At 39.9% G+C, this 16,320-nt stretch overlaps 1 protein-coding gene across 1 annotated transcript in view; it reads right to left on the reverse strand.

Annotated features, from left to right (window-relative positions):
* The window catches only part of CIMIP1 (ciliary microtubule inner protein 1), a gene marked incomplete at both ends in the record, with an annotated part of 28,252 nt that extends 21,717 nt beyond the window's left edge, over positions 1 to 6,535 (reverse strand). The window contains one exon of the mRNA XM_081322127.1: positions 6,489 to 6,535. Within this exon, the coding sequence (XP_081178253.1) occupies positions 6,489 to 6,535 (47 nt within the window). The remainder of the gene's footprint in view (positions 1 to 6,488) is intronic.
* Between the last annotated feature and the right edge of the window lie 9,785 nt (positions 6,536 to 16,320).

Consider the following 16,320-nt stretch of genomic DNA (forward strand, 5'->3'; position numbering starts at 1 on the left):
CAAAATACATCATTGTGATGGGCGAAGAGACAAGCATATATAGAAAGAAGTCTTGCAAGTTTTATTAAAATACTTTTTCTTTGCCCATGTGTGCCTCATTGCAGCAATTCACAGGTTATTAAATTTAAAGCAGTTGCCTGAAACATTTTGAAGTAAGCGATTAGCAGATTGTAACCTTTTCATCTGAAGTGGGTCAACTTCATGACCTAGGATCCAATTTGGAGTCACACTTTTGCCTTAAATTTATATCACTTTGCTTGAGGGATGCTGCAAAAGCAGCTTTGATTGCAGTTTGAATAGTATTTTAGGAAATGCGACATCAGAAGCAAATGTTATTTTGCTTCTCTTTCTCTTGATTCACTTAGAGCAGGGGTGTCAAACTCGCAATGTCACGTGACATGTTGTGACGTATCATCACTTTTTTGCCAATGCCGGCAATGGGGTGGGCGCAGTTTCGTTGTGATGCATTCGGCCTGCAGGCTGGCAGTATGATACCCCTGACTTAGAGCAGTGCTTTTCAAACTTGGCAACTTTAAGAGGTATGGACTTCAACTCCCAGAATTCCCCAGCCAGCAGAGTATTTTCTTCTCTCTTTCACGTATGAGAGAGCATGAAGGAAGCTGATAAAATAAATCAATAATAATTATTACTTAATGGTTACTATTCACCTTGATTTCTGTTGGCTCTTATCTATCGCCAATTTGGTGTGACCGTTAGTAGTTCAAATTCTTGTAGAGAGCTTTAGCATACAATAAAACCTATATATTTTCCTGCACTTGACAACTACATGATTACATGTATTTTGTACTGTGCACAAGTAGTTCTCAATTTACAACCACTATTCAAACCAGAATTTCTATTTCTAAGTAAAGCAGTTGTTCAATGAGTCACCCCCAATTTTACCACTTTTTTTTGCCCTGGTTGTTAAGTGAATCACTGCAGTTGCTTGTCTGGGAAGGTCTCAGATGGCTGATCACATGACTCTGGGAATGCTGCATCCATTGTAAATACATGCTGTTTTTTCATCACGTGACTGTGGGATGCTGTTGACCTAAACTTGATTTGCAGTGGTGGCCATGCACAGGGGGGAATGCTCCAGACTATATTTTACTAGCATGTTAAAAAAAACACCAAACAGTTGTTTAAATGGCACAACTGGGCACATTATGTTGATGATGATACATTTACAGTATTCTAGGTATTCATCACACAATTCCTTTTTGGAGTAAGCAATATTAAGCAAAGCACAGAAAAGTGACAAGTAGTGGAAAAAAGAAGTTAATGTCAGGAGATAAGAAAAAAGAAAGAAAAGGGAATCTAGTTAAATTTATGGGCTAGGGACGAGATGAAGGAAATGTCATGAGTACAAGCAGAAGAAAAAAGAATTACAGAGCCACGTTTGTGCTAAAGTAGGGAGATATGAAGATGATCTCTGAAATACTTCCAGAATTCCTTTTTTTTTAAGTTTCATCCCAAATAATTTAATCATTTTTAGTCTCAATTACCTTCATTCTTTTGGAGGTTCCTTTACACTCTGAAAACTTGCAAAACTATGTTATATTTCCATCAGACTCACGCTGCATTTTCTTTGCCTCTTTTAAACTTTGCTTCTTGTCTTTGACTCTGTTCTATGCAAATCTATCTTCTGAACCAGTTTTAAGGTTTAAAAATGGGAACACAGTGCTACATTGGCTTTCTTTCTTCCTCCATGGCTGCTCCCAGTTGGTATTGTTGGGAATGAGAGATCTAGCCTAAGGCTCCTGCATTGCGGAGGATCTCCAGGGCTCAAGTGTCTTTCTGCTTTTAACACCTTCTGGCTCTCTATAAACTTCCAGGTTCATTTTACGGGTTTTGGTTATCCTTCTTAAAGCCTTTCATGGCACAAGGCTGGGTTACCTGTGGGACTGGCTGCCTCCAAGTGTCTGCTTGTCCCATTAAATTCAGCACAGCAGTCATGCTTCAGATCACTTTCATGAAACAATGTCATTTAGTGAGACTCAGGGGTGTATCTTCTTTGTCACTGTGCCTCCTCTATGGGATCTCATTCCCCCGAAGATTCAGACAGTCCCAACTCTTCGGCCTCTCTGGAAAACCCAAGGAACATTCCCCCAAGCATTGGACCGCAATGTAAGATGAGCTTCAATAGAGCGTAAAACCCCTTGAATGAGATATATGTTGACGGATCTCAGGTGCTATTGTTATTTTGCTTATTCTGTCTGGCTTCCTGTTTATATCTTTACTTTTAATTCCTTGTTTTATATTTTTATTGTAAATTTCCCACAGCTCTTCTTGCAAATTGGATAAATTACATAGATCTAACAAATAACACCCTTCTTCTCTATATACTCATAGTATATACATAGCGTACATATCATGTACAACAGTTGTAGTCACCCAAATGTTTTTGCAACATTCTCTTATGCATATTTTTCCTCTCTTTCAGCCTCTATCATTTCCACTATTCTTTTTTCTTTTTTCATACTCTCTACTAGGCTCTTTCCATACAGTTCTCTGGTATCTTCCGTATCAACATTTTTTATAGCCACTTTCCATCTGTTCAGTTGGAAGAGACATCTATTCCAGTCAATCCATATATTTATATTCTAATAGTTTTTCAAACATGATCCATATTTTCTCTTCCCACAACCTTTACTTTTTTCCTCATTTCTTTCACTTCCTACTTTTTCTTCTACTCCATTTCCTCCCAACATATACTCTACCAGAGTAGAGTCAGTCCTACGGTATATTCATAACCTTTCACCATCCTTACATCCTTTATTAATTCTCTCAGCCAGTCGTCACAAAGTTCAAATGAATCATGCTTTCAGATTTAGACTTCTTCCTTTGCCAAGTGTACACAAGAACAGAATTTACTTAAACTGTGTAATTAAAAGAGACCTTTTTCTAAGAATGGAGTTCTGTGTGAAACCTTAGTACTACTTTTTAAAAGTAGATGCTCACCCATGACTTTTTTTTTAAAAAAACTTCCTCATCTTGTTTCCACTCATCAACCAAAGTAACTTTTTTCTCTAGACTCCATTAATATAGAATGTGGCATATTTTTCCATCAACTGTTCCTTGTTATTTTCATTACCATTATTCAACCTATAAACTTCTACTTTTATCTCTACTCCTAACAAAATAGGTGATGTTAATTCATACTTCCTGACATCATTTAGTTGATTCACTCTTAATTAATCTTATAGCTTCAATACATTTAATATTATTGTTTGTTTGGATCCCACAAGATCAGACCACATTCAAATTTTTCCTTCCTCTTTCTCTTAGAAATATGTTTTTGTGAAACTATTTCTTTTGTCTCATTTCCTTTAATTCATATTCTTCACCACATACTCTTTCTACATTTCTAGTTACAATCTTCCATATACCATGGTTGTCACCAGAGTGACCCATGCATACTGATCTCTATTGCCCATCATGATTTGGGGCAATTAAGACTTTTACATAATGCCTTTTACCTGTTGGCTAGGTTATCTGTCCCAAACACATCCATGTCTCATGTAACATATGGTAGGATACAAAATACTCAAAAAAAAGATAGTGATAATCAGTTCTCACCAAGCAACATATCAAAAACGGTATCTTCAATTATCAATAAAAATATTAAATAGACCAAAAAAACATTTGTGAATTGTGCTTTTTAAAATTAATAATTTATAAAGGTAGTGCTAGTCGTTTCCAACTCAAGGGGCCGGTGCTCATCTCCGCTTCAAAGCTGAAGAGCCAGCGCTTATCCGAGGACGTCTCCGTGGTCATGTAGCCAGCATGACTAGACGCCAAAGGCACACGGAACGCTGTTACCTTCCCACCGTAGTGGTCCCTATTTTTCTACTTGCATTTTTACATGCTTTTGAACTGCTAGGTTGGCAGAAGCTGGGACGAGTAACAGGCGCTCACTCTGCTACGCGGCACTCAGGATTCGACCTGCCAAACTGCCAACCATCTGATCAACAAGCTCAGCGTCCTAACCCACTGAGCCACCGCGTCCCTCTAATAATTTATAGTTATCATTAAAATACTCTATAGCTGTGTTTCTCAATCTTGGCAAGTTTAAGATCTGTTGACTTCAACTCTCAGAATTCCCCAGCCAGCATGGTTCCATGAGCAATTGTTGGGAGTTAAAGGCCACACATCTTAAAGTTGTCAAGGTTGAGAAATGCTCCTCTATAGCAAAGGGATGAAATGATGTATCGTGACGTATCATGACTTTTTTCACATTGGCAGAGCTGGGGTGGGCGTGGCCTCTGCATGATGCAACCGGCCTACGGGCTGGCAGTTTGACACCCCTGCTCTACAGAGAATCAAATAAGTGAAGATACCAGATTAAAAAAAAGTAGCTGTAGTTAGAGGCAATGGAGAGACATATCATTGTTCATCCAATTTTTATGCCACCCTTTGCACAGAAGTACATTATTGAGCAAATATATCTGTCTACTTATTAGATAAACACCCGGTGGATCATTTAAAAAGTGAAGAAGAACCTCTAATACCCCAGGCTTTTAAATTTATTTCTCTTCAGTACAATTGCTGAAAAGAAAAAAAAAGTTCAAATTGGGTGGCCTTCTTGCTAAGAACAGAACAGAATAACACAGTTGAAAGGGACCTTGGATGTCTCCTAGTACAACCCCCTGTTCAACCAATAAGCCCTATGGCTTATACCATTTCAGACAAATGGTTGTCCAATCTCTTCTAAAAAACCTCCAGTGTTGGAGCACTACAACTTCTGGAGGCAAGTTGTTCCGCTGATTAATTATTTTGTTAGGAATTTTCTCCTTAGTTCTAGGTTGCTTCTCTCCTTGATTAGTTTCCTAAGATTATAGATTGTTGCCTTTTGAGATTTAAAAAAAAGATGATAATAATAATAATAATAATAATAATAATAATAATAATAATAATAATAATAATAATAATAATAATATCTGGTTGATACCTAGGATGCTGGCAGCAACCCATGTCAACCATTAGTGCCAGTCAGTTTGAGTGTTCAGTTGACTGAGTTTCATGTTTAATGAATAAAAGTTATATAATAATAATAACAATAGTATAAAAAAGTTGGAAGGGACCTTGGAGGTTATCTAGTCCAACCTCCTGCTCAAGCAGGAAACCCTATACCATTTCAGACAAATGGTTGTCCAGTCTCTTCTTAAAAACTTCCAGTGTTGGAGCATTCACTTCTGGAGGCAGGTTGTTCCACTGGTTAATTGTTCTAACTGTCAGGAAGTTTCTCCTTAGTTCTAGATTGCTTCTCTCTTTGATTAGTTTCTGTCCATTGCTTCTTGCCCTACTTTCAGGTGCTTTGGAGAATAGCTTGACATTGAGGCTAGAATCTTGAATGTAGAGTAAGCTTTTGAATTTTGCTGTCCCTGTGAAATACTGACAGTTTTAAAAGTAGCTTTTTGCCTCTTGTGATAACTATACTTTTGTGCCATAAAACTGACACTGCTAGAGCAATATTACAAAACTTTGTTATATTCAAGCACTTTGCCGTTTTCCTTGAAAAGTCACCCAGTTTTTTGTGAGAAAGGACATGAATGTACGCACTGATGTCCGTACATACTGTATAAACATTCTGTGGCTTTGGGAAATTCTGTGAATCCCAGATGCTCAGATTTGGTATGGAACATAACTAAACTTGAACTTCCCTAATGTGCAGCCAGTACCTCTGAAAGGTGCCATTTTGGAGAAGATTAGTATTTATATTGGTGGCATCAACTTTCTGGGAAGTCTAAGAACACATTGGAATACATTTCTCAGTCTGCATTAAAACCTTATTCTCTTTCACCGTCCTCTTTCAGACATGTGGCGTCTTCTCACATCTCAGCCCAATAGAAATTAACCACAAGGAAATTAGAATAAACATGGGAGAGAGATCCGCTGGGATTACCCGGGTGCCTGAGTAAACATCTAGAACTTGGAGACTTCCACTATGGTAGGAGAGGGCTTTCAAGCTGTTCCTCAAGATGTTGTCCTCAAATATGTTGGACTTCAACTCTCATAATCAACACACCTGGACATTACTTGTTACATCAGAATACTTGGCCCCACCCTTGACCCCCTCTGGGCTTCAACTCCCCAAATTTTAGCAATGAGTATGCAGTCTTGGGAATTTTGGGAGCTGAAGTCCAAACATGAAGATTAAAACTAGGGAAAGTCGGTTAATAGCCTCTGTTTTTGGAGCAATTCGGAAGCGGGGTGGGGCCCGGGAAGGATTTAGGGCAGGGGTAGGCAACCTCGGCTCTTTTATGATTCACGGACTTCAACTCCCAGAATTCCTGAGCCAGCCAAGCTGGCTCAGGAATTCTGGGAGTTGAAGTCCATGAGTCATAAAAGAGCCGAGGTTGCCTACCCTTGATTTAGGGTAAGTTAAGCTAAATGTTTGGGGCAGGCGTCCTATAGCCAACCCCATAGCAGAACATCGGGGGAAATTTATTTTATTTTTTTTTTTTAAAAAGAGGCGGCGACTTTACCAGATCTGAGCTTCAGCCACGAAGTTGAGCTTGTTTTTCTGAGACATCGCGGATGCTTTCTCGAACTAGCCGACGTCTCCGGCCAAGAGGAAAACAAATGCGCTGTTGTGGTCCGGTCCAGCCACAAGCCGGCGAGGCACAAGGCAAAGACGAGACGCGGTGGCCGGCTTGCTGCGGCGGCTTCCGTTGCCAGGCGACGGCTGGGCAACGCAGAGGGAGGGAAAGGGGGAGGCCGGGCGCTTCTGCCAAGGATGGCTGGAGGGATGAAGTCGCTCAGAGGTGGGCAGGGTCCTGGCTTCACGCATGAGATAAGGGTGTGAACAAGGTGTGTGTGTGTGTGTGAGAGAGAGAGAGAGAGAGAGAGAGACAGACAGACAGACAGACAGACAGAGACAGAGACAGAGGGAGGGAGGGAGGGAGGAATGTGTTTGAGAGAGAATGAGAGAAATTAGAGAATTTGGGAGAAAGAAAGAAAAAATAAGAGAGAAATAAAGAAAGAGAGAGAGAGAGAGAGAGAGAGAGACAGACAGACAGACAGACAGACAGACAGACAGACAGACAGACAGACAGACAGACAGACAGACAAAGATTTTGTCCTGGGCTGCCTGTCTCCCGTCTTGTCATCCTGAATGGATCCCGAGAGTCATTCCCCCACCCCCAGCTGAATGGATCTAGAGACCCTCTGGCAATTGTGATTCATTTAACAAGCTATGATCAAGCCGGTCAATTTCCCAACGAGCATGCCGGCTAGGGAATTCTCCATGTTGAAGTCTACAGTATACATCTCAAAGTTGCCAAGTTAGAAAAACACCGACCTAGAGCAAGATTTGAATCAAGGCTTGGTTGTTGATTTTTTTTTTGGAGCTGGACTTCTAGTGGCCTCACAGAAGTAGTTTTTCTTGCAATGACTTTTCTTGGGATGTTCTTTTTCAACTTCCCAGCCTCATCTTTACCCAAGAGATTTCTAGGTGGTCTCTTATCCTGGTTCAAAATACAACAACAACAACAACAATTAGAGTTGGAGGGGACCTTGGAGGTCTTCTAGTCCAACTCCCTGCTCAGGCAGGAAACCCTATACTATTTCAGACAAATGGTTGTCCAGTCTCGTCTTAAAAACTTCCAGTGTTGGAGCAGTCACAACTTCTGGAGGCAGGTTGTTCCACTGATTAATTGGTATGTCAGGAAATTTCTCCTTAGTTCTAGGTTGCTTCTCTCTTTGATTAGTTTCCGTCCATTGCTTCTTGTCCTACCTTCAGGTGCTTTGGAGAATAGCTTGACTCCTTCTTCTTTGTGGCAACACCTGAGATATTGAAACACTGCTATCATGTCACCTCTCCTTCTCTTCATTAAACTAGACATACCCAATTGCAGCAACTGTTCTTTATATGTTTTCGCCTCCAGTCCCCTAATCATTTTGTTGTTGTTCTCTGTACTCTTTCTAGAGTCTCAACATCTTTTTTACATCATGATGACCAAAACTGGATGCTTTATTCCAAGTGTGGCCTTGCCAAGGCGTTGTAAAGTGGTATTACCACTTCACGTGATCTTGATTCTATGAGGCTTAGGTGGCTATACATTTTGGGACCACAACAATTTTACAGAGAAAGCATTCAGTTGGAGAAGATTGTCCTAGAAAAGCAACCAGTTTTTTCAACTAGTTTAATGCTTCCTGTGGAAAATATTTTTGCTTCTCTTGTATAATGTTAGGCATTTTAAGGAGACCAAAGAGGAAACATTAAAGTGGAAGGGATATGGGGAGGGCTTTTTTTGTCATAGAATGCTCAGAGTGGAGTTCCGGCACCTTTTTTGGATGGAACATTGTAGGGTAGGCAAGGCGGGTTGTATGACATGTGTGAGTTCCGGCACCTTTTTCTTTTACAAAAAAAGCACTGAATATGGGTATAACAATTTCTGCAACTGAACTCTTTTGACTGATTTATAACTTATGACATTGGTTAGAGTCTCTGATAAATCTCTATTTCCAATACTTTTCTATGAACAGGTGAAAACAGGGAGTCCATTATATTTTTACTAATAATGGATTAGCCTACAAGTTGTTGTTCAGTCACTAAGTTGTAGCCAACTCTTTGTGACCCCATGGACCATAGCATGCTGGGCTCCCCTGTGCTTCAATGTCTCCTGGAATTTGATTAAACTTACGTTCATTGCATTGATGACACTATCCAACTGTCTCATCCTCTGCCTCCCCCTCCTCCTTTTTCCTTCAGTCTTTCCCAACATCAAGGTCTTCTCCAAAGATGCTTTTTCATGAGGCAGTTGGATTTTCTTGTGTTTTCTTTTAAAATGTTTCCCTTTTCATCCAAGAATCTTCTTCAGCTCTGACTACATGGTGAGGAATGGAAGGATTTATAATCCTCGCAGGCAGCTGGTCATTTGTATTCTTTTAGAGTCATCAAGAAGATTCAGCAGTCCATCTGCATTTAAAAGACAAAGGCCACTCTTTCGAAGACAGCAAAGTCCACATTTTGGACAGAGAGGACCGCTGGTTTGAAAGATGGGTCAAAGCCACCATCTATGTCAAAACTGAGCAGCCCTCTCTCAACACAGGGGGAGAAATACGACATCATCTATTTCAGGGGTGTCAAACTCGATTGTGTCACTTGATGTATCATGATGTATCACAATGTTTTTTGCCTTTGCGGAGCCAGGGTTGGCATGGCCTGTGCGTGACGCATCCGGCCCACGGGCTGCCGGTTTGACATCCCTAATCTATCTCCAGTCTACAACACAGTCTTTTCAGCAGTTCCAAGAAAGCTTTGTACCCATTTGCACTGCTCAGGTGACCCTGAATACACAGATAAACCTCCAAGTGGCCTCCACAACTCTCTAAAAGAATGCAAATGACCAGCTGTCTGCAAGGAGTATAAATCCTTCCATTTCCCCCACCATCCAGTGAGAGCTGAAGAAGCTTCTTGGATGAGAAGCAAAACATCTTCAAAGAAAAAACAAGCAAGTCCAGTTGCCTCATGAAAAAGCATCCTTGGGATAACTATGACCTGAATGACTGAGAATCTCTATAGACAAGGTCTTTTCCAATTAGTCCAGGATCTGGCCCAGGTAGAAATCATATAAAGGCTTTGACTGCATGCTGTGACATGTTCCCAGAATTTTAAAAAATAATATACTGATACTACTTTGATTCTTAAATTGTAATGCTTCTGCGTTACTGTTTTAATGTTTTAACTTGCTGATTTTATTTTGTATTGTGTTTTTCTAAAGACAGTTTTTAGGAGGTCACAGCAGAACAGATGAGGTCCTGCTTGTGACCAACTATTTCAGAACATTATCTTGTATGGTTTTAATGGTTTAAAGCATTTGGCCCGGCAGATTTAACACTTTTATTGTTTATTTAGCTGTGCAGAATTATCACATTTTCTGCCATGTAGAAATGATATGGCAAATTCGAAACAATAAATCAAATCCTACATTCTAGCATTTAACTTCATAACTCACACTTTTCTGTCATGCGTATTAAGATTCTATTGCTTAGAAAACTTTTTTTATTCCATCATTCACTTCTTACCTTTCTATGCTTGGCTGAATTATACATTTTCTTAAATTTCTGTTTACTTCAAATAAGCAGATGTCATAAAGACACAGTAGCTCAACTTTAAGATTAATTTAGGATTAATAATGAATGAGAACTGTTACCATTTAAACCAGGGGTGGAGAAGTATGATCTGTGAACTTCAACTTCCAGAATTCCTGAGCCAGCCATACAGATTATATAAGAGACATAGTTCCCCACCCCTGGTTTAAATGAAGTCTGCTTACATTTCGTGTTGCATTTACTTATACACTGAGTAAAAGACACACAGTATAAATCAGTCCATTGTTGTGTTCTCAATAGAAAACTGCTTCTAAGAAGAAGATGGATGGTGGATTATTTAAATGAAAAAGACAGTTGGCTTCATTTGTTGTTCTTGAAATGTTTTATACAGCCACTGCAAGATGAAAAAAAAATGTTCTGGAAAGTTGATAGAAAGCCAAAAATATTAATACATTAGAACATAGTGAACTTTTTACAAGCTGTAAATATTTTCTCAGACTTTCAAATATAGCTAGGAAGTATGTTCAGCCATTCTTTTCTCAACCATCTAAAATCAGTGAATAACACACAATTCATTCCCCCCTCCCCTATAATTTGCTTTGTTGTTTGCTACATACAAAAATATCTTTTGTTGAGGAGTTTAATTGTACAGCACTGGGTCAGTGGGACTGTGAGAAACAGTTATGTGTGCCTCTGTCCATGAAGCTTCATCATTGTCAGGATTTGGACTTCAAGGTGTAAGAGCAACGTTTCGACGAAATCTCATCCGTCATCCTCAGGCTGGTAGCTTCAGCTTCGTTCTTCTGGGAGAAGTGTGTGGTAGTGGCTGTTTGTTCCTCTTTTTTAAACAAACAGCCACTACCACACACTTCTTGCAGAAGAATGAAGCTGAAGCCACCAGCCTGAGGATGACGGATGAGATTTCGTCGAAACGTTGCTCTTACACCTTCAATTCTACGTGGGAAAAAACCCGAATGACCAAAGATCCATATATAAACCGCTTAGAGAGGGCTGTAAAACACTTTGAAGCGATATATAAGTCTAAGTGCTATTGTTATTGCTATACTACAGGTAGGCCTTGACTTATCGAACACAACTGAGCCCAAAATTTTTTTTGCTAAATGAAACATTTGTTAAGTGAACTTTGCCCCATTTTATGACTTTTCTTGCCATGATTGCTAGATGAATCTGGCTTTCCCATTGACTTTGTCAGAGGTTATAAAAAGTGATCACATAACTGTAGGACACAGCAATCGTCATAAATATGAACCAGTTGCCAAGCATCTGAATTTTGATCATAGGACCATGGGGATGCTGCAACAGTTGTAAGTATGAAAAAAGGTCATAAATCACTTTTTTCAGTGCTGTTGTAACTTTGAACTGTCACTAAGTGAACCGTAAGTCGAGGACCAACTTTATACATAGTATTTACAGACAGTCCTTGATTTACAACAATTCATTTAGTGATTGTTTGAAGTTACAACAGCGCTAATAAAAGTGACTTATGATTGTTTTTCACACTTACAACTATTGCAGCATCCACACGGTCACGTGGTCAAAATTCAGATGCTTGGCAACTGACTCAAATTTATGATGGTTGCAGTATCCTGGGATCATGTGATCCCCTTTGCAACCTTCTAACAAGCAAAGTCAATGGGGAAGCCAGATTCACTTAATAACCATATTACTAACTTAACAACTGCAATGATTCACTTAACAACTGTGGCAAGGAAGGTCATAAAATGAGGTAAAATTTACTTAACAACTGTCTCACTTAGCAACACAAAATTAATTGTTTCAATTGTGGTCGTAAGTCAAGGACTGCCTGTATATATGTAAGCTGTGATGAGGGCTTAGATCAACAAAAAGAAATCAGAATATGCAGTGTAAACATAAAATGCAACAAATATATATGTAATAAATGGAACAAAGAGGGTAAAAAATGGAGAACATGTTTTGTTTCAAATTCAGAAATGAATCCCATTCCAGAAATTGGGCAGAACAGGTCTTGGAAAGCTAGGGTTGTTCTGGGTTTTGAAAATCCAATCCAACCCGGCTTCCGGTTCAGGATCGCGGCACTGGCAGATGCTTAGGGGCAATCGCTCCTCCCACTGTCTGGTTTTCTCTTGCCCGGGGACCCTGAAACAGGTTGAAAGTCACCTTGGAGGATCGACGAGCCAGAAGAGGACCTCCCTATTGATTGCGGAAGGGCAGCAGCCCTTCTGTTTGATCCGGGGCAGCTCTTCGGACCGAAGGAGAAAAGATGGGCCATCCACATGGCCCATCATCAAGCTGCTACCTGCCGAGGCCAAATTTACAACCAAGCACACTGAAAGCACCCCACAAGAACTCGGTGAGACTTTACCTTCTTGTATCCCAAGTACTTTCCTGTCAAAAACCTTTTGAAACTTCTTCTCCCAGCGAGGAGAGGGAAGGGAATGTTTTCCTCCCACCATCTAAGATGGCGGTGTCTGACTACGCAGGGAAAATAAAACACTAAGAAATACAATTAAGCAATTGGATTTATATTACCTTAATATCTGGAGACCCCAAAATTCCTACTGTCATGTGGACCTGTCACCTTATCTATGAAAAAGAATTTTATCTGGATAAAAACCTAGCTTTGGTTTTGGAAAAAAAAACTTTAAATGCTGCCAGGGACATCTTGTGGCGAAGCTTGGTATAGCAAGTAAATACTTCTGTTAAAGAGACCTGCTTACAGCCAAGATTTGTCCTTGGCATTATCTAAAAGAGATAAAAAGCTGGGAGAACATTTGGACAGTGAAATTGATTTTTAAGAATAGTACAGGTGAACATTTACTGACTGTCATCTAGGAAATAGCCTTCACTAAAGGTCTATCTATAACTGTCCTAGAAATGGAGGAAGACCAGCAACAGCTTGACTATAAACTCATAATTGAAAAAATTCTTGAAGCTACCGAGATAATTAAATCCAGATTGAAAGACAAAGGCGCCAGCTTAAATTTACAAAATGAAACTTTGATTTCAACGAAAGAACCTATAATCCAAAAGCCAACAGAAGCGGAAGAAATCAACACCAAGACAGAGGACTTTAAAGATCAACAAATACAACTTATTGAAAACTTTGACAGACAAACCCTGACCGCAACTAAAGAATCTATAACCCAAAAATCAACAGAACTAGAACAAAGCAACACTAATATGGAGGCTGTTGAAGACCAACAGATACAGTATACTGAAAACCTGGACAATCAAATAACAACCATAAAACTGGATGTGACTCTCTACCTAAACAAGAAGCAACCTGAGGAACAAGAAGCCAAACTGAATTGAAGGACCTACCAGGACAACAACCTAACGACTATGAATGGGCCAGCTTTTTTGGTAGTCTGACAACTAGATGGTCTCCCTTAGTTCAAGCAATATGTATAAGAATGGAGGGAGATTTATCTGATGATTTAAAATCATTGGTATGGAAGTCTGGTTGGCACAAAAAGAAACCCAGAGTTAGATTTTTTAAAAAAATAGGATCTCTTGATTTATGATAGAGGATCCTAAGGTTTCAATTAATGGGCTAAAGAGAGACTTGTAGATGAAGGAAAACATGATTACTGGATTTAAATATTGTGGTTAAATGATAAAAAATAAATAAGGGACTATCTGGCTTAACACATAGGATTTAGACCTACAAGGGAAATGAAAACTAACAATTAGAAATTAGGTTTGAATTATTGTTTAGCCCAGATAATATGGATTTGAGACAATAAAGGATGCTCTATTAATAAGTGATGATGTATTAGGATGAGAAATAGAAAATGCTTATGAAATAAGATAAGGATATATTTAAGTAAGTAATATGTGTATGTAATATGTATATTTTAGATATGATAACTTCTATGTAGTGAAAAAAGGGACGCGGTGGCTCAGTGGGTTAGGATGCTGAGCTTGTCAATCAGAAGGTCGGCATTTTGGTGGGTCAAATCCCGAGTGCCGCGTAACAGAGTGAGCGCCTGTTATTTGTCCCAGCTTCTGCCAACCTAGCAGTTCAAAAGCATGTAAAAATGCAAGTAGAAAAATAAGGACCACTCCGGTGGGAAGGTAACAGCGTTCCATGTGCCTTTGACGTCTAGTCATGCCAGCCACATGACCACAGAGATGTCCTCAGACAAGCGCTGGCTCTTCGGCTTTGAAACGGAGATGAGCACTGGCCCCTAGAGTTGGAAACGACTAGCACGCATGTGCGGGGGAACCTTTGCCTTTACCTTTATATAGTGAAACAAAGGAAATTTGGATTACCCAAAATTCAAAGACTATGGATATTAAAGGTTAAACTGGAATATTGTAATAAAAAATTAAAAATTAGGTAAAACTTAAAACAGGACACGGAAATGTGTAAGCCAAAATATACTGATAAATGGTTTAACTAACTTTGTTATAATCAAAAATTTACTAGCTTAAATGTGATATAGCAACTGTTATGGGAAACAGAGAAAGAATTTCTGATGATGTAACCTGAGATACGTACTAAAGATTTTGTTATTGAACCATTGATTACCCAGCCACTGTGCTGCTTTCTTAACACCTAATGTAAAACTGGAAAACCAATAAAATTTGTTTTTTTTAAAGAAAATCCAATCCAGCCCAATCCAGAAACTTGAGTGGAACAGCATTGATGGGTTTGACCTCTTTGGCTTATTAGGTACTGCACCTTCCAGAGTATGGAAATCTGTTCAAGTATTTTGAAATTGCTACAGTCGTGAAAATATTTGATATTTAATAATCTTGACCAAGGGACGCGGTGGCTCAGTGGGTTAGGACGCTGAGCTTGTCGATCAGAAGGTCGGCAGTTTGGCGGGTCGAATCCCGAGTGCCGCGTAGCAGAGTGAGCGCCTGTTACTCGTCCCAGCTTCTGCCAACCTAGCAGTTCAAAAGCACGTAAAAATGCAAGTAGAAAAATAGGGACCACTACGGTGGGAAGGTAACAGCGCTCTGTGCGCCTTTGGCGTCTAGTCATGCTGGCCACATGACCACGGAGACGTCCTCAGACAAGCGCTGGCTCTTCGGCTTTGAAACGGAGATGAGCACCGGTCCCTAGAGTTGGAAACGACTAGCACGCATGTGCGGGGGAACCTTTACCTTTACCTTTACTTAATCTTGACCACCACAGTCAACCACCACATCTATCTCTTGAGAATCTCCTGGATCTTAAAAGATATTTCAACAATTATGGACATTCATCTATATGAGATTGTCAGGATCTGATAGTGAGACCATGAATCTGTGCACATTCCTGCCATTCCTGATATTCAGCTAGGAAATGCTGCATTCACAAATGTTTTAGAAAAGAGAATTTAAGAAAACAACAGCTTATTGCAGGGGTGTCAAACTCAATTTCATTGAGGGCTGCATCAGCATTGTGGTTGCCCTCAAGGGGCCGGGTGGGTATGGCCAGGGTGGGCGTGTCCTACTGGGTAGGCGTGGCTAGAGTGCATATGGCCTACTGGATGGGCATGGCCAGCTCTACATCGTTCGCATCAAGGGTGCCTATGGGGGCCTGGGCAGGAGTGGGACAGATCTGAGGGTCTCTGGCAGAAGGAGGGTCTCTGGGCCAGGGCCAAGGCAGTGGGGGCCGTTCCCTCACTGTTTCCAGGATGGCTTCGTGGGCCGCATGAAACCATGTCGCGGGCCGCATCCGGCCCCCGGGCCTTGTTTTTGACATGTCTGGCTTATTGTGTAGTGTGTTAAGGGTGTTGGTAGGTTTTCCAGTTCTAAAGAATTTTGTCACCAATTACCCTGTAAAAGAAGCCATACTGTAGATGCAACAGAGACAGAATTAAGATTCCCCCCCCACCAAATATTTGAAAGATGCTCATTAGTCCATTTATCCTCTGGGTGCATTTGAGAGCATTTCTATTAGCATATGTTTTGACATTTCAGCAAAATGACATGAGTTGAGTATAATTTTGGAAAACTTATCTGCAGTAGTTTTCTGGGCTTCATGGATTGGTCTCCCATTTAATGCCATTCTAAAATAGTTTTTGTGTTTCATTCAGTTTGCATTTCAAATCAGGAGAAAACTTCTATTCGTTCTGTTTGTTTTGATGAAAAGCAGGAAATCAAATATATTTTAATGGCTTTTATGTTTAACTTTCCAAATATATTATTGCGGTATAGCAGTTTCTTTGCAAGAGAATTGCTTAAAATGATTCCAGATACATGATAGATAGATAGATAGATAGATAGATAGATAGATAGATAGATAGATAGGTAGGTAGGTAG

Source organism: Vipera berus (assembly GCF_964194415.1).
Source record: "Vipera berus genome assembly, chromosome: 3".
Taxonomy (NCBI): Eukaryota; Metazoa; Chordata; class Lepidosauria; order Squamata; family Viperidae; genus Vipera; species Vipera berus.